The following is a 20,161-nucleotide window of genomic DNA, read 5'->3' on the forward strand; positions in this document are numbered from 1 at the left end:
TGCTTCTAATCTTGTATAAAAAAGAAAGAGTTCCATATATGCATATTTGAAAAAGGCTGAGAAAGCCACTAGGAGGACATTCTGAGCTTTTGATTGGTTATTCACATGTCATAAACAGAAGTAGGTATACGTGAGCAAGTGTTTCCAAAAATGGAAGAGGTGGGCATGGCCACTGTTTTTGAGTAAATAAATGTAGCAATATCTCAGCAAATAGAAAAGATAGGAGGTTCTTATTTTGTATTCTAGCTTGTCAATATTGGTAAGTTGAGTTTCTAATTCATAAGAAACTAAACTTTTTTTGGACATCACAAACATCTAACTTGAACCAATGCTACATTCAACATACCACATGACACACAAAAATTGATATTTAGGATTCTTTTTTTATATATTTACTTTTAGATTAAAAAATTAACATATAATACTAAAATGTAAATTATAATTTACAATTTGATACAAAACATATTTTCATTCATAAAATAGTAGTTCAATAAAACTTTGAATGTAAGTCTACAAACAAGATGATATGCCCTTTGACCCATGACCATAGGAAAACCCATAGGGATAGGGTTAACACCAAACTATTATGCAATATGAAAAAAATGAAACATAAAATCATATCTACTAACCCTTGTTATTGGCTGGCTAAACTGTTTACAACACCAGTCTACAAACCCAGTATTAACGAGAGGAGATTTGTGACTTCCATTCTCTTCTTGTTCCTCTGCAATCTGTTAATATTTTGTATAAAACACAATATTTACAGTGAGAAATGAAACAGAACAACTTAAATTTTAAGCTTAACAAAATTAACAAACTAGTTTATCAGTTTAAATAAAAGCAATGATGTTTATTGTGAAACTACAGAAAAATATTCAAAAATAACTATGAAAGAAAAATACATTCACATGTTAATATTGTTAATCTGATTATAAATAAAACATGAACTGGGTACATAAAAAAAAATGTAAGACTGAATTTTCATACATGGTGCCAAGATGTATCACATATCCTCAACAGTATGGAGATTTTAAAACACTAAATCTAGTTGAGTCATGCAAGTTACATCAACTAAGAGTAACACAAGCATTTTTGCCATTAACAAGCAATTAAACAAATAGTAAAATCATCAAAAGATTATTAAGAAATGAAAGAATTATAGTTATATAATCTAAAACCTATTAATAAAACTATCAATTGTCAACCAGCTTACTTGGTTAATAAGATAAAATGCTTATATCCAGTTATACTATAAACAGTTATTTTATTAAAATTCTTAACAGTGAATAGACCATACCATTTTGAAAGCCACTCATAATTTTTTCTAGTATTCAAATACATACACACACAAAAAGAGGATGAGTACTTACTACAACAGGGCCTCTATCAAAAATTTTCCGAGTTCGTGTGAAATGAGCAGAGTAATGGTATTGCTGTCGAGGCTCTGTGAGCTGTCCACTTCCTGTATGAGGGCGAGAACTATCATGATGTCCCATATTGGCTGGGGGAGACTCTCCTCTGAAATGAATATGAAAAAGATGTAGCATAACATTGTACTCACAATCTAACACAAGTTTTGACTGCTTACACTCAACTTTAAGTTTATGAAGAATCACTACCTTCAGTAACGAATTCAGAGGATGAAGTAAAAGAATACTGAGGAAACAAATTCAAGGAATAAAAATACCTCTTTAACAACAACAATAAAGTGATCATCAACAATAACCATGAGACACAACTAAAATAATGTATAAAAAAATCTCCAGAAGCTTTCAAATGTTACATTCTCTTCATGCACCTGTACAACTTTCATCTTCTGTCTTTGTTTATACACAGTGCAACAAAAAGGACGGAAGTCAAAATCTGTATCTTCGTGTTGAGTCCAGGATTGTCATTTGTAAAAAAGAACTAAATGAACAGTATTCAACCCAGTTTCTTTCATCATTCTAACATTCTACTGGAGTACAACAACAACAACAAAGGAATTTGCTGAAGTATAAATCAGATAATTATTCATTAAACTTCTCTACAGTTACAAAAGTTTCTTCAAACATGGTACTGAGAGAATTGTTTACAGCAATCTAATCACATTAGTAGTCTTAAGAGATCTGATAATTTGTATAAATTCTTGAAGAAATATTTTTCAAGAAAGCAAATATATTTCTCTCTCTCTACACTACACACAAAACTAAACTTCCAGAATAACTATCATTTCTACACTATGTATACATACAATTTTAAAAGCTGTTGTCTTTTATATTACATACCCACACACATAACACTGACAGAAATAATCACTTTTAAAATAACATATACATTCATACAAAACTATAAAAGTTATTATAGCTTCTACACTAGATACAGTATTGGAAATAATTACATAAACAGTATTTAAAGCAAAATATTATGGATTTGCTCATCCATATATTGTATAAAAATGCACTGCTCCAACATACACTTTTGTATTGATAGCTTACACCGCGATTTACAGTCACCCAATTAGACAATGCCACACCAGTACAATACCTATTAAGTACAAGCAGTCACACTATTCACAGTAGTAGTATGGTGAATGTAATAAAGGTTCCACAGACAATAATGCAAGATAAATGGTTTGAGTGGTGAAGGCTACTCCTTGTAACAAGTTGACACAAATTTTTATGTTTCAGTAGAAACTATATAGAAACTCCAAAAAGGATACATGAAACTAGTTTAGCTGATAACAGAAGTAGCCAAGACAGGAAGCTCATACACTTCAAAAGTGATGATAAGTAACACAGGGTAGATATCTTGCCAATGTCCTAGCTACAAGTACAAGTGTGAAATGTTACCTCAGAACAGTAAGATACAAACATCACAAAGTGACCTAAGTGTATGTGTACCTGTTGAGATATCACTACTAAGGAGAAGTGACCAAACCAAAATGCTGAATGGGATTCAGCCTTTCACCTATGGAATGATGAATTCTGGATAAGAGTGCTCTTTAAAGATGAATTCAAGTTCAAATTGTTTAGCAACAATAGTTTGTTCAATGGCAGAGAGGAAAACAATTTCACAGTCTACATAAAATTTTGATAGCGAAGCTCTGTGTAATCCCTAAAACTTCCTAAATGCATTTCAAACGTTTTTTCAGTAAAACTTTATAGTTTATCAGTTATTTTCTCTACCCTATCTCAAAACAGGACCAGTCAATTGGACTGAACTCTAACCACCAAAAAAAAAAAAATCAAAATAAACATAAATTAACCTTTGTTTTTTCTTTCTAGAATGACTTCAAATTGTAATATGTAACATTTGTTTATCCTAAGTAACTCTAAGTTTGTAACAGTACACTTCTATTTATAATTAAATTGTATTGTTTTATTGCCCTTTGAACCATGTCTGATTGCTATCCCTGCCATTATAAGTTGTAAATCACTCTGGAAACATGCAGCTCACTTTAAGCTATCGAATAACATTACCCACGACCTGCTCGCACGAGTGTGACTCATGAAACATATTTATTATAATGTTATTATTATTTATTTTACCTAATCTAATCTTAACTATCCTAAAAGGATCCCTATTTTTATATTTTAGTTACTTTTATAATTATATATAAAGAATAAACATGAAAAACAAAAATAAAATACTTAACCAACCTTCTTTTTTCTTGCTGTTCATTGTTGAAGAGAATTAACCCTAATTTTTTTATACTAATGGTAGCAATGCACTTAATAATTTTTATTTCATTAAATAATGCTCCAAACAATAAAGACTAATAACATGCAAAAACTAGACAAATTTCCTTACCTCTCAAAATTATTCTGGCTTTCTAACTATGTGATAAGAGCCATTACAAATTCATCCAAGCTAGTCGTTAACTTTTTCATGGGAACAATGTTGGTGCTCTGAGTGAAATTGACATTTAACTGTTCAGAACATAATGTTATACAATACATTATTTGACAGATGAAAACTTTGACTTTCTATAGATAATATAAAATTAAATGTAAGAGAGAACTATCAATGAATTCTGAAAGAAAGGATGTGACAGGTGGGTGTGGCAAGAGGGGGCTGATTTTCTACTCAATAGCTCTGTAACCAAACAAAATTGAAGACTATAAAAATTATAGTTTGTCTGAACAATAACGATTTTATAGAGTAATTTACGTTTAATTTCATACTTTTTCAAGGGGTGGTGGATAAAACAGAGAAGATAGAGAAAATGTGTCACACTAGGGCTAATTCATGATTTTTTTAAATATTGCCTTGTAAAAGTAAGAACTTAAAAAACTTGTATACTATTAAAATAGGAATTATTAGCTAAGATTTTATGCTATTCTAATTTGTATAACATTAACAAAAAGTAGTTTAATAAAAACTTGAATGTAAGACATTAAAGCCTTATGTCATGTGCAGTAAAGGATACCCGTGGCAATAGGGTTAAAGCAACAAAAATATTAGTGCATTTTACAACGTATCTGCCTTTCTTTGTATTTTACATAATAATGTATAGTACTAATGATAAAATGCATATTTAGTTAAAATTACTCATTGGCTGTAAATCCTACACGTGTATCACCTGTGTTTCCATAATTAATTCCAAAATTGTACATTCAAACACTGAACACTGACAATTTATTTAAAATGTTTGTAATACATACATACAAAACTTACAAACCAACTAAAGCTTCTACAATACATCACACATAAATCTGAAAGCAATTATTACTTTCAAAATAATTATTACTTTCAAAATCATTACAAATACATACATACAAAACACTGAAAGATGTTATACATTCTTCACTACATTCAAACATGTAATATTGACAGTAATTATGAATTAAAAAACAACTGACACATCCATACAAATCTTTAAAAGTAATTACAAATAATTTAATCACATATTTAAGTTGAAAAGTAATCCTAGTTTCAGTAACATGTACATATACACAATATTTGAGACTAATCAAAGATGCTATATTGAGTACACATATAGAAACTCTGAAAAAATTCTGGTGTTATCAATAAGTACACACTTACAAAACCCTGAATGTAATTGTGGCTTTTACAAGATGTTTACACACAACTTTAAAATTACATCACCAACACTGAGTATAAATATACAAAATTTGGACCGTACATATGACTTCTATTCCTGCACATTCATAAATATCTTAATTTAGCAACAATACTCTGTTCTCGCACAACTGAATATCATTATTTCTTTTGACGGTGGTAAAGCCGAAAAGAGTGAAATACAGAACATATGCTCTAAAAACCTTCAGTAACACAATATATTTTTTAAACCTTTAAATACCTGTGGTGTGTCTTTCATATCATTTGATTTTTTTCATTCTCAAAGTGAAAATACTTAAACAAGTTGCAAGAAACTGAGTATAAAATTACTAAATACAATCTAGTTTTGGCTGAAAAAATTCATTATTTAATTTACTATTTCTATTTTTTTCATGTTGTGAAATTTCCAAAATTTTATTGTGAGATACTCTTGAAAAAATCAATAACAAAACTTCCTTAATTCTTAAAATAGAATTTCATTTTCTTTTTACTAGTGATCTGAAAGTTCATTTTTATATATCCAACCAGTTTCACTTTGACTGATAGTTATTAAATGTATTTTGATACTTTCTTTTGCTCAAGAAAGTGGTCACCACTTCCAGCTATAAATCATGAAAAACACAGCAAAAATTGACAAAAATTTATAAGTGGCCTATGACCTGACCTGCTTCAGTGATATCACTATTAACTTTATCAGGCTTGGTAACAACATTTTCACTAACAATATTCTTGTTCAAAATCATTTTATATCTGACAAATATAGCTTCTTTTCAATAAATAAAGAGATCTTTTACATATTTACATTGTTTGAATAAAATAAATTCACCAATAATATTCAATAAGTACAAAATTGAGTCTTTCTGCTGTTACCTACCATACTCGCTAAACCTAAAAAAACTTGTATGTCTTATCAGTGACAAACATGTTCACAGCTTCCAAACAGATGTAATTTAAGATGGAAATATTTTCAGGAATGAAAAGAACGTCTGAAGAAACTATAAAAAAAAATTCACAGATCTGAGGAAGCCTTCTAAACTTCCATTATATTATTTGTTTCCTCTGAAGCTCCATGTAAACACTTTCCCATGAAACCATAAATTACTGTTCATATCACTTTATTTATTCTAGATATGCAACTGAAAAGTGCTCCGTGATCTGGAAAAAGTTCAAGGGATACAGCATATAAGAACGTAAAAATGTTTGATTGGGTAATATAGTAGCTTTAACATACGTGATAAACTTGGGTCGGCCTGAAGGTGATGACGGTTCTGAGTAACACAGTGATTTGTTTTCTCTGGGAACATCAGCAGACTGGCTATTTCCCATTGTCTGAAGAAAATGACAGAAGTGTATTTTTAATATATTTATAAGTACATCTGAATATAACGATACAATTTTAAAAAAGTAGGCACTGGGACTATACATTACAGCTTTAACTAACATTACTCTCTTTCATTTTTTAATCTTATGCTGCTGAAATGTGCTGTATATTACACAATAAGCTGCTCTGTATGAGAATTTATTTCCAATATGCTCAACTGTATTAAGTCTAGTATTCTATTTCCACACAATGTACAATACGATGCTATGTATGGACATTCTTATATCTAATCTCAACAACTGATTATAGTTGATTATAGCACAGTGATCTTATACAATGTAGTTATTTTTGTCTAGCCACTTTCGCTGTGCTCAACTGCTGTTTTTTTTAGCACTACTACACCACACAATGTACAATAAGGTGCTTAATTTGTTTATTCATTTGTTGTAAAAGTGCAAAGCTACACAGTGGAATATTTGTGCTCTGCCCACCTTGAGTACTGAAACCCAGTTTTTAGTGCTATAAGCCTAAATATATTATCTTAGGTTTTTTCTTGAGCAACCAAAGCACAAGGTCAAACACTTAAAATGGAAGGACTACATCTCAAATCCCCTTGCTTTTCACATGATAAGTTCATTAGGTGTTGAAGAATGGGATCACCAAGGAATATCTTTTATTTAGGCCCAGGAAGGAGGAAGAATTTCTATCAAGAAACACTCTGAGTATCAACAAACACTGAGGCTGAGAGGAATTAGTAAAAGTAATAAAGCAAAGTAAACAAAGGAAAGGAAAGTAATTGTTACACCACTTCTGTAGTGTGGAATAAAGTGGGTGTGAATAAGGTAGGTATGAATAAAGTATGTGTGAAATAAAGTAACTTAAGGTAAATTATGTGTGAAATAAATACTGCATATAAATGCAAATTCTTGATTTAATTTACTAGTTCAACCCCTACATTCAATCCTGATGACCCCAGACACAGGACGGATGTCTCAGTTTGTTCTATAAAATGTACAATAAAATGCTTGACATTAAAGTACTATATGACATAACTATTATATAAGCTTTGGTACAGGATAATAATTAGTTAACATTTTTAGAAAATATAATATATGGCAAGCAATTAAAAAAAAGCATAAGGTCCCTATTAGGCAAACAATATAAGAACATGAAAAAAAATTATCAGACAAAATAAGAAAATAGAAGATAACCAGAGATAAATACTATGAAAATTATGTGTTAATCCATTAGGTAAGAAGCATAAGAAGTTATTGAGAAAATATGCAAAAAAGACAATCAAAAATACAAAATAACTAATAAATAATTAATAAGGATGATAAAATTGGTTATGAGCTCTAATTAAAACAGTATTTTCCATGCTTCATACACCAGCTAGGTTTTAAGGAGAAATCATACAAACATTCATTATTGTCTTTGCATTTTTTTCCCTAGTTTCCTGGAAGAATTATATGTCTTATTCTATATAAAATAATAATAAAAAATTTTAAAGTAGTATTATTTTCATTCCTTTTGTGAATACACTAATAAGCAAATAACAACAAGAAAGTATAAACACCATGTGTTTTTGGCATGTAAACACCAACCTTGGACATAATTGTGCTGATCAGTGTTGTTGCTAAACCAGCAACTTCTGTTGATGGGTCATTACCCATTGCCAGCACAGCTCTCCAAATGTTAGTGTAAACACTCGCAAAAACCAGTCCACTGAGAGAAGATCCACCAGTCATACTACTGATTGAGGTGCTTGAGCTCACCCTCCTCATGCAATCTGAGACTGAGACATGAGAAGCATCACTAAATACTCCTGACTCCACATTACCACCAAGGCTTGCAAGAAAATGACCTATAGTGTAAAACATAGTATAATATTTTTATTTACTGTTTAGGTGAAGATTCCATAAATGTAAAATATTGAAAATAACTTCTGTTTCAGATTGTTACGTATGAAAAACCTACTTCAAGAGCAAATACTTTTTTAATCTTAAGTTCCTGTAGTAGAAAAATGAAAAAAATCAAGAAATTTATATGTAGTGTGAGGACTCAAGAATAAATAAAACTTACATTTTGAAATGTTTACTTCCTCTTAACCTGCACTTCCTTATGAAACACACTTTATTAAACAACTAAAATTATATATTTTATGTTGTGGAGTTGGGTTATGTCTACACATCTATTATATAAACCAATCTTACAATTTGTTTGACTAACAATTTTGATACTGTCACAATATCAGTTATTCTTTAATTAAGCTCCTTAATTAGATGTTCTGCTTATGCAGAGCTTTGTTTCAATGATGCATTTAAATTTTAAGGGACACTTTCAAAACTTACTTAATGCAAGAGACTACTAGGCAGTAAAGCTAACACTTAATAATTTACTATGAGACTGATATTAAAACAAAACAGCAGATGCCATTAATTATTCAATAATTTAACCAAGTATTAATAAAAACTGCTAAAACTTCAAAGTTTTCACAATCAGTCATAAGAAGTCTGCATTAAACTTTACATCACAGGTAGGTCAAAGTGCTCATCACTGCCTTTTTACATTTACATTCAAAACTTAATTAAATAATATTATTATCAATGTACATCAAAAAACTTTGGCATCAAAACATAGTTTATAATTCAAATCTTAATATTATATAAGTTTTAATTTTTTAGTTTAAAAAGAAATATTTAAATAAATTCTTAATCTTCATTTGTCTGTATCATGTGAAACGTTCTTATGCTCCAAATTGCCCATTTTAGATTTTCTTATACCTCTATGTGACTTCTTAGCTTTCTGTGGAACTTCACACTTACACTATACATATCCACAACAATGTTTTTTACTTTATGGATATATAAGCAATAAATCAAAGGCCACATGCCATGCCCCTATAAAGTAAAACCCCTTTTTCAAAAAATGTCAGTAATTCTCTCTGACATTTGTTATTGGATTATTTGTAACCAACAGAAAGAGAAGATTTCAACTTACTGAATGCAAAAGGACCTGAAGCCATTGGAATAAATGGTTTGAACATTTTCTTACCATTGTTTTTGTTTACCTGATTGCTTGTCCAGGTGTGTGAATTATTTAACAGACTTCTAGCTTAGTTCAAAAAACAGGTAAATTATACAAGTTTTAGGACTATATTAGTGGCAATTTTTTTGTATTCTAAATTGGCCAAGTTGGCAACCATATAGGATGAGAATATTCGGTGACAGAGATTCGAACTTGCAACCCTAAGATTGCAAGTCAAGCACCCTAACCACTAGGCCATGCCAGGCCCAAATTCAATCATAAAAAAATTAGATAAAATAAAAATATATTAGCTTTGGCTGTAAAAATAAATCATGTGTAATTGTCTGTGAAGTCATTATATAAAGAAAAAATGGTTAATTTACATTAATTTCATATCTTTTTGTTATACGACAGTTACAAGGTTTGTCAAATTGACAGAAACTGATACAGTTAGTATCTATGGGGTTTTGAGTTCATTTTACTTCTCCATATAGTGACCTAAATGAATTTAGGTATTTGAATAATGTTATGACATTTCATCAAATTCATTATTCCATATTATACTGTGGACCAACTTGTTAATGATTGTGTGAGTGTGTCTTTAACGTGTATATATATATATATATACACACATTTCTTTTCTTTTTCACCAGAGGTGAAATTGAAAAGAAGAATCTGTAACATAGAGGCCTAATGTATTCTTTGACTGGCTGTACCCTCTGCTATCAGTGTTAGGGTAGAGAAAGTAACAGATAAAATATAATTTTGATGAAAAACGTTTGATGTTCATTTATAATATTCTAGAGGTTATGCAAATGAAGTATGAAAATTATAAGTTGGAAAGAAGTATTTATATTTCACACATGGAGGATGTGAAACGATATAATTATTTTCAGGTTTTATGCATACATTTTGAAATAACCAAAAATCATAATTTAATAATAACAATACCATAGAATTCCACTATAATTTATCAAGCATGGTAACTAAGCAGTATTTGGATCTAAAAATATACATAATTTCGAGCTCACTAAAGTCTTACCTCACTGCTTCTAATCTTGTATAAAAAGAAAGGGTTCCATGTCCGTACATTTGAAAAAGGCTGAGAAAGCAACTAGGAGGACATTCTGAGTTTTTGATTGGTTATTCACACGTCATAAACAGAAGTAGGTGTACATGAGTGTTTTCAAAAATGGAAGAGGTGGGCATGGGCACTGTGTTTGAGTCAGTAAATTTAGCAATATCTCAGCAAATAGAAAAGATAGGAGGTTCTTATTTTGTATTCTAGCTTGTCAATATTGGTAAGTTGAGTTCCTAATTTGCAAGAAACTAGACTTTTTTTTTGGACATCACAAACATCTAACTTGAACCAATGCTACATTCAACATACCACATGATACACAAAAATCAATATTTAGGTGTTTTTTTTTATATCTACTTTTAGTTTAAGAAATAACTAATGTATAATACTAAAATTTCAATTATAATCTTCGATTTGATTCCAAACTTATTGACATAAATTCATAAAATATTAGTTGAATAAAATTTTGAATGCAAGTCAACCAATGATCAACCCGTGATCTGTGTCAATAGGGTTAACTGGCAAGGAAAGCCTACTTCACAGATGAACTGTTTAAGAACACTTCGTCGCCATCCCACATATTATTTAAATTACAACTAATGAAAAGAATGCATTTTTAAAGAACACAAGAAGATCTTTAAAAATAAAATTTATGACTACAAACCTCCACTTGGTGACCCAAACAGCTTCAGTCTATCTCTAGATGTCACTTTTCTCAATGTACTAGTAGAGGATATGACTTCAGGTACTTAAGTAGAAAATCAATGTATAAATAAAACTTCATTCTCCCAGTATAAATATAAATTTCATAATATGGATAATTCATATACATATGTACACAAAAGATAAATAAAGAATTACATTTATTACCCTCTGAGCAAGAACAAATTGTTATTAACTTATTCTATAAACTTAAGAACCTTATTATACACAAGATAAATAAACATTAATATACATATATAAATCCAACTATGTGCTTGTTTTTTCATAAATCAACAACGAGGGAAAAAAAACTGTCAAAAGCTTAGGCAAAACAATATCAAACATAATCTGCTGAATTCAAGTAGATTTTAAAACTTCTTGTTTCTATTTATGATAAAAAGTTATAATTTGTTCAACAAATGTATTCACCAGTTGGTAAAAAACTGTTTGGGCTTTGGTTCTGTATGGTGTCTTTCAACCTCTCTTCTTCTAGGAACTGAGTAGCAACAGCTACAAACTGATTTTCAAAAAGAAGAACCAACCACTGGAGGGCAACTACCAGCTCCTGGAACAAAAAAAGTACTTAATTCCATTAGACAAAACAAAAAACATATCAAAATAGAACTGTCAATTTCTATTATAATGGAACTACAACAAAAATTTCAACAAACACCTAAAAGAGTGACATCAAATACTCCTGAAACATACCTCAATTTCCATAATAACTGAGCTACTGAATAATAATAAAAAAGTTTTTAAAACTAATATCTAGAAGTATGTATATATTTCAACATCAAGAGTTTAAGCAACAATAAACATATCAAAATACATGTTCTTATGTGTTTGTTTCAGCCCATTTTCCTCAGAGTAACCATAAAGCAGTTATACTGTAACTTTTTAAAATGTACACATATCTTCACAAAATTTGGCAGATTATCAGTAAACAAAGTATTAGATTTATCAAGTTTTAACATTTTTTAAAATTAATTAATGATTTTTCTCCTGCATTTTTTATTTTCGAATGTTGACTGTCCAATATGTGACGTAATTTTGATTTTAAGATTAAAAATACTTTTATGCATCAGAAAATTATCAAATTTCACATGCGAAATCTTTATAACCTCCTAATCTCCTACAGATAATTATCGAACTTTATATTTTATCTTATTTTCACTACTGTATCTCTGTATGGGTTTGGTCAATTCAACCAACCTTGTAACCACCATAAAAGAATAGGAAATAGATATAAATTATACTTTTTTCATTCTAGAATGACTACATATTATAACAAGAAACTACCAATATTTAGTATAAATAATTTAAAACTCACAACATTATACATTTATATAAATTTATTATTTACATTTTATAGACCTATCAGCAGTGTCTGACTAACATTATAGAAGTTGAATGATGTGGCACATATACACTCATGTTACTGTATCCAATAATATAAAACTGGCCCTTGCAAAGTGACCTGTTATGGCTGTATTTTAGTGGACGAGTATTTTCTAAAATACAGTCATATTTCAGTTATACAGGTTGACCATCACTAGTCCGGCAATCAGTAATCCGGCACTAATTTCGGCTAGAACAATTTCAAATACAGTAAAGCAAGATACGCGCTATTAGGTAAATACTTTAGTCTCACTTGAAAGTTTTCTTTCCAATATTTTCTTTGATTAAAACTTAAAGAAAACCCCGTTTTATGGGTGTATTCTAACCTAATAGATGGCTAATCCGGCACCCTCCAGGTCCTGATGATGCCGGATTAGTGATAGTCAACCTGTAATACATTATATATACATATATACATTACTACTATTTACAAATAAGTTCTTAAATTTCAGTTGTTTTTCTTAAAACATAGAACAGTAAATAAAGAAATATAGAAAACAACTATCCTTTCTAGTTACAAACTTTGTAGTCGTTTGATGCTTGCCATAATTTGCTAAGCCTTATCAAATTTCACGTTAAAAATAAGATTTTTATGATGTCCAACTACAAAATCTATAGTTTCTTATAAATTAGAAACTCAAATTACTGATATTTACAAGCTAGAAAATAAAATAAGAACTTCCTATCTTTTCTATTTGCTGAGATATCGCTACATTTAGTGAATCAAACACAGTGGCTCCACCCACCTCTTTCCATTTTGGTAAATGCTTACATACATCCACTTCTGTGTATGATGTATGAATAACCAGTTGAAAACTCAGAATGTCTCCCACATGGTGTTCATAGCCTCTGCGAAGTGTTTACACAGGAAATCTTTTCTTTTCATGGTAGATTCCAAGTGGTAAGGTAAGACATTATTGAGCTCAAAAAATCATATTCTTTTAGACTCAAATACAGCTTAGTTACTAAGCTTGATAAATTATAGTGGAATTCTGTGGTACTGATATTATAATTTATGATTTTTTTTGTTATTTCAAAATGCATATATAAAACCTACAAAAATTATTTTGTTTTAGATCTGAACCAATGCTGCATTCAAAATACCACGTCACACAAAAAACGATATTTAGATTGTTATTTTCATAGTTACTTTTAAACTTTGAAATTAACTAATACATAGTACTAAAACTTGAATTATAACCCACAATTTGATACCAAACTTACTGACATACATTCATAAAATAGTAGTTGAATAAAATTTTGAATGCAAGTCTACAAACACGATGACATGGCCTATGACCCGTGACCATAGGAAGACCTGTCAGACCTGTCTCGTTAGCATTAACAGACCTACTTAGTTGTCTGTTTTTGGATATTCGCACAATGCTACTCAAATGTTATGTGTGCTAATTGCCCTAATTATGAATTGATAAAGTGAAGGCAAGTAGTCAACAGCACCCACCACCATATCTTGGGCTAGTCTTGTCCCAACGAATAATGGAATTTGATCATCACCCTAATAACACACTCACAGCACTAAAGTGTAGTAACATGAATAGAATGATGGACCTGCAGATCCACAATCCAACAACAGCTAACCACTGAACCACACTCAGCCCCCTTAAAAGAACTAGCAGATGACAAATAACAAACATTAATTTCAGTAATTCTGATAATTAAGTAATGATGAATGTCTCCAAGAGTAAAAGCTATATTAAATAACTATACCAGTGCAAGATATGAAAATGCAAGCCAAACTTTACAATAAAACATTCCAAAAATGGCCACTGTCATATAAGTTATTCATATTATAAAAATAAGCCATCTACCTTTCCTTTGAAAGCTACAGTCTGTCTGATCAAATGATCGACTTTCTTAATCTTGTATGATAAAGCTCTTATCAGTATTGTATATTTACCTGATATTTCATAGACAACAATGCTATACAAGCATCACAAACTTCCTTACCTTTCTCACAAGGACACTTCCATCATTGGCTAAAGTACTGATTAATGTCATCCCTATGCTGTGGTCTATACTATTTGCATGGTCAGATCTTTCTGTGGCACTGTTGATAAATGTTCCTAATGCATAAACTGTAGCAGCTCTAACCTAAATAGAATTGAACAAGTGTATATAGGTTGAAGTGTTCTATTTGACAAAAGCACTTATATCCAGAAATTATCAAAGGGTACCACACTGATCATACTATCACTTAAAAATGTAAGAGGTGAAATATGAACTCCAAACTAGATCACTATTCAAAAATTAGAATGTTTTGTTTATCACAATATAACCACCATTTCTAGTCAAACCAATCTAAGAGGATTGAAAACTGGTTAGCCCTTAGTCAACTTTTCCTGCCAGTCACCAGGTGATTTTATCCAAAAATTTAATTTTAAACACAACTGAACCTTTAAAGAAATTTAATTCATATTACTAAACCAACGTGAAATTCATTAAAGTGAAAATTAAGCTTAAGGAATTTACTAACAACTGGATCTTATATTTTTACTTGCTCATTACATTACAGTGTTGTTCACATTTCCAGTGATAAAAAATTACAAATTACAGTATAATAAATAAACTATCTTCTTCAAAATCTAATAATTCAGTACAGATATTCTGATATAAACTGATTTCCTTGAGTTGTACCTCAGGTACTGGATCATTCAGTAAAGAGTAGAGTTTTTCATGGGCACTATCACGAACTCCACACCACCTTGCTGCATCATACTTTGTCCATGTTCTACCTAAACAAATAGCCAACCACTGACGCAGTCTGGAATTAGAATCCCCTAGCTGTTCTAAGCAGATGGATATCAAGTTGCCTTGAAGAGCTGCTTCCTGTAAATACAACAAAAACTATCTTTAAAAGCAAATTGTTTACATTTCTTTCATGTAAAGTTACAAAACAAAATTAATAAAGTGAAACCCCTTATTAGTTATTAAAATTTGTATATGTTCTTCATATTACAAACTTAATATTTTCTTCAGTCACACGAGATATAAAACTAACAGGTGTCAAGATATATTTTAGTAAATGATAATGTACACAAATTATGAATTTAAGTTAATAACAGAATAATACAAAATAAAATTGTAATGACTTTACTTACATGAAATTTTATAAATAAATGAGTATCAATTAACAATACTGGAACTGCAACAAAGTGTTTTTTACCTGTCCACTTGGATACCCATTTACTATACATGCCATCACAAATGCTGCCATAGTTCTGTGTTCTGCCTGCAAAAAAATGAGTTGTGGAATTATGTGGCAACCAATAAAAGTTAAGTAGATTCCATAAAACATCTTAACATTATAAAACTGATGTATTCAATTCAAGTCAAACAAATGTTTTGTTGCTTTTTTATCTCCACATGTGTCTGCAGAGTCTGGAACTTTCAATAGCATAAAAGTTAATTTTATTTCTCTTGAAAACCTACACAAAACTCCAGTTCTGACATTTCAAAGTTTGTAAATAATCTATAGTCAGAGCAATTGTACTGTCTAAAACAATACTTGACTGCAATAATACATTTTGTTTTGTTTTTTCACTATTCACAAATATGTTTATTACAGGGATTTTCATATTTACCAAATATTCAGAGCAATACAATTATACAGATGTTACAAAATAGAGAAAAAAAGCAGTTAAGCCTTTATTTCTACTTGGAATTGCAGCAGCTGACTTGCAATATATTTCTTTTCAAGAATTATAAAAATCTCATACCTCTCTATGTTTATTAAGTGAAGGTAATCAAAATATATTTGATATAAAAAAAATCAGGAATGTTTTAAATTACTTGTTCTCTGATTAGCTTTCACACAGAAATTATAGTATCCCACCATTGTCACAAAGTCTAACTTTGGCTCCTCCAATAGTTTGACTATTATTGGGCATTTAAAATTGAAATAAGCACAGCAGATTAATAAATTTAACCTAAATTGCACCTTAACCAACACAAGGGCTAAGAAGCTAGGTCAGTAACCACTATTGTCAGACATAGAAATTACTAATTTAAATCTGTTGATCAGAGATAGGTCAAAAAACAGCAGCTGCCACCACCTAATATATTGAATGGATACTCTTAACCAAGTAAGAGGATTGACTATTATGTTTATAACAGCCCCACAGCTGAAAGTGCTGTGTATGTTCAGTAGCACGTTGTGGTTCAAACTTTAGTCCTTCCAAACTGCAGCCCATCAACCATTGGGCGATGCCCAGCTCAAGCACACAGGAGCCAAACTGAAAAAACTATTTATAAAATCAGTAACAAACACAACAAAAATTTCCTACATTTATTTTGCAATTGATCACAAATATTGACATACCTCGCATCATATTGGATTTAATATAGCATATCAACCAAAACAATAAGCATGTATTATACAGATAATTCATTAACATAAACAAGCTCCTTTCCCAATCTCGTGAAGGTACTATAAGTGTATGTCTAAAAAAGAAAATCATAAGTCAGCTTCTAGTTTTGTTTGGACTTTTTTTTGTCTAGCAATGCCAAACTGATTAGGTTTTTGTTTGTTTTTACATAACAAGTACAATAAAATACTAACAAGATAAAAGAAAGGCATACAAGATAAAAAAAATTGAAAAAAAAAAAGAAAAATTACTTTATATGATGTTTAAATATTAAACAGAATTAACAAGGACTATGAATCAGGTCTCATCATTGCCAATGTGAAAGGGACACCATGATTAAAAATGTGTCTAAACTGGTGCTACCACTCAATGTTGTAGCAATAGCAGAAAAGCAGTATGTGGACAACTGTGACTTGAGTGTAACACTGCTCAAAAATTGGCGAGTCACTCATATGTAAGAAAAAACGAGTAATAAAACTATGGTCACTGCACTTGTAAATACACTTGTGGTAGCTGTAAATGTACCTATATTGATGAAACTTCATGTCACCTACAAGTACATGGACAATAACATGTGGGAATTTCAGCCAGAAGTGAAAATAAGCTAACTAATCCAACTGAATTTGTATCCTATTACATAATGAGAACCACCACACCATCCTACTACAGAACAACAATTACAAACTCTTTATTAAAAAAAGACATTCCATTTTCAATTATCACCCTACACTAAATAATAACATCAACTTGTCTTTATTGTTATTAATCTACCCATTTCCAGATTTGCAATTTTTTATTGTTAAAGTTGCTGTGGTTTATATTTTAGCCTTTCTTTATAATGTTTACTCTTAAAAGTATTATTAAACATGCATCTGCCATGTGTTTTATCATTCATTCTATTATACTGTTACCCTTTAAATGTGTTCTTTCTAAACTTTTGGCAGTATCAAAAAGTTCTTGCTTAATAACTGAAGTTGCTTTTGGTAGTTAGAATGTTGTGAAGTTTTCAAATATAACTACACATAAAAAAAAACAATCAATACTTACAATAATATATGAATCAGCTAAAACGTTAAGGAAGTACTTGTGACCACCATCTCGAACCAAGTCTGCCTGACAAGTCTAGAGATAAAGGAACATTTAAAATAGATCAATCAAGAATAAAAAAATTATCTAAATCTGCAAATTTTTCAGAATTTCAATATAAATTAAAAGGAAAAAAAAATTCATCTTTGTACCACAGTACTATCAGTTATTAAAAATAATGTTTTCTTCTGATGCATAAATACTTTCTTTTTATAAGGTGAACCCTTGTTAGTCCAGACACTGACAATCTTATATGATTTTTCATGTACATAAATTTTCACAACAGATAATTTAATCATTAATCTGTATATTTGCATTCTGATTCCAAACAGCTATTTCTTATAATAAACACACATTTCCAATGGATACATATTTCAGTAACTCATACATAATCCTACAAGTGTCAAGTACGGGTCAATCAGAACAAGAGACGAGGGATAATTACTGACCAAAAAATACCTGTACTTGCAGTGGGTACCATTTTAAAATAATTTTCCTGAGAACAACCTTTACAGTATGGATATATATATATATATATATACATACACTATAACAGATATCAAGAGAGCATTAGAATGATTATGCTACAGTCAAGTCACATTGCTCTAAAACAAGGATGCATAAAAATATCAGTATCATTAAAATATGATATATATTTATACACGAAAACAAAACATGTACTAAATTTGTATTCTATAAATAACTCATTCAGGGGAAGATAATGACATATGCCACTTTCATTATGTCGTCTGAACAATTACTGACAACATGTAAGATGATAAACTGACAAGTTCCTTGTATATACAGTTGCTTTTTGTTTACTATTTGCATTCCCCCATTCTTACTGGTTTGCATATCTTACATTTATTGATCATTAGCACAATACATGTTCTTAATAGTGTCTAATATATTCAACAATCTGGATGTCTTGATAATCTGAAAGGACTACTTTAGATTAATATAAGTTGTTCTGAATTGTGAAGAATGCCTGTTCTATTTTTTAAAAAAATATTTATAGTATCTGTTCAATCCTGATGTAAAAACAATATCAAATACTATTAAACTGATAAGTTTTAAATTGTCTTTTAGTAAAATGTAATTAAATAGTTTTTAGTTTTGTCATAATAGTATTTTTTAAGCATTAATGCATACTTTTACATTTCTGAAGCATTTACATTTTTATAGAAAAAGTTGGACTTCAATACATGACTATTTAATATGCCTATATAAATCAGGGATGGCCAACATTTTGAGTAGTTAAGCCAATTTTAGGCTCTGAATTTTGAATACTGTGCCATTGATACAATAAAGCACTCCAAACCAAAGTCCATAAGAATGAGTAGAGGGTTCATGCAACCAAATTGAAATGCATTACTAAATAAATTAAATGAATAATAATGACACAAACTTTGTGCTATGTGACACTATATTTCAATATTTTCTAAATTACAGGCACAAGTTTTTGCCTCGCATACCATGGGTTTGTAACCTCTGATATAAGTTGTATGTTTATACATTCTACTCAAGAAATCAGAGAATATTTCTTAAATATATGTCACTGATTGAAAATTCAGCAGACAGCAAATGAATGGTTTAATTAATAAATAAATGAAAATATTTTTTACACAGACTGCTACTGATTAAACTTTAACTAAACATTATAATAAAACATAATTACTTTAACAAAGACATTTAACTTTTTCAATCATATTTCAGAAGAACACAACTATATTTAAATGAAATACTTGGCAACAGTTACATCAACCTAAAAAAAAGAAAATGATGAAGTATAGAAAATTTTTAACACACATCTCAAAAGGTTGGTATATCTTATTGTATATACAAATATTCTTATGGTGGGTTAAAAATAAAAAATGGTGTTGGAAAAACTGGAAGTAAAGTACAACAGCTTGTAATAAATAACAATTTTACACTGATATGTAGTCATACAAGCTTCTTTTTTCTAACTATAAAATTATAAACAAGTATTTCGAGTAGTGAAAAAGAAAGAAAGGAAGTAATCATTTATTAAAGAATTAAAAAATAAATAAAATTAACTGAAAAGTATCAACTGTGAATAAATTAAAAGCTCAATAA

General features: G+C 29.9%; 1 protein-coding gene across 1 annotated transcript in view; it reads right to left on the reverse strand.

Annotated features, from left to right (window-relative positions):
* The window catches only part of LOC106465361 (regulatory-associated protein of mTOR-like), a 79,816-nt gene that overhangs the window by 23,302 nt on the left and 36,353 nt on the right, over window positions 1-20,161 (reverse strand). The window contains exons 11-21 of the mRNA XM_022393238.1: window positions 18,611-18,616; window positions 18,026-18,100; window positions 15,778-15,843; window positions 15,249-15,440; window positions 14,562-14,705; window positions 11,625-11,760; window positions 11,158-11,241; window positions 7,990-8,249; window positions 6,296-6,393; window positions 1,371-1,518; window positions 630-731 (exon numbers count right to left, since the gene is read on the reverse strand). Coding sequence (XP_022248946.1) covers window positions 630-731; window positions 1,371-1,518; window positions 6,296-6,393; window positions 7,990-8,249; window positions 11,158-11,241; window positions 11,625-11,760; window positions 14,562-14,705; window positions 15,249-15,440; window positions 15,778-15,843; window positions 18,026-18,100; window positions 18,611-18,616 — 1,311 coding nt within the window. The remainder of the gene's footprint in view (window positions 1-629; window positions 732-1,370; window positions 1,519-6,295; window positions 6,394-7,989; window positions 8,250-11,157; window positions 11,242-11,624; window positions 11,761-14,561; window positions 14,706-15,248; window positions 15,441-15,777; window positions 15,844-18,025; window positions 18,101-18,610; window positions 18,617-20,161) is intronic.

This window comes from Limulus polyphemus, unplaced genomic scaffold (genome assembly GCF_000517525.1).
Source record: "Limulus polyphemus unplaced genomic scaffold, Limulus_polyphemus-2.1.2 Scaffold1921, whole genome shotgun sequence".
Classification (NCBI taxonomy): domain Eukaryota; kingdom Metazoa; phylum Arthropoda; class Merostomata; order Xiphosura; family Limulidae; genus Limulus; species Limulus polyphemus.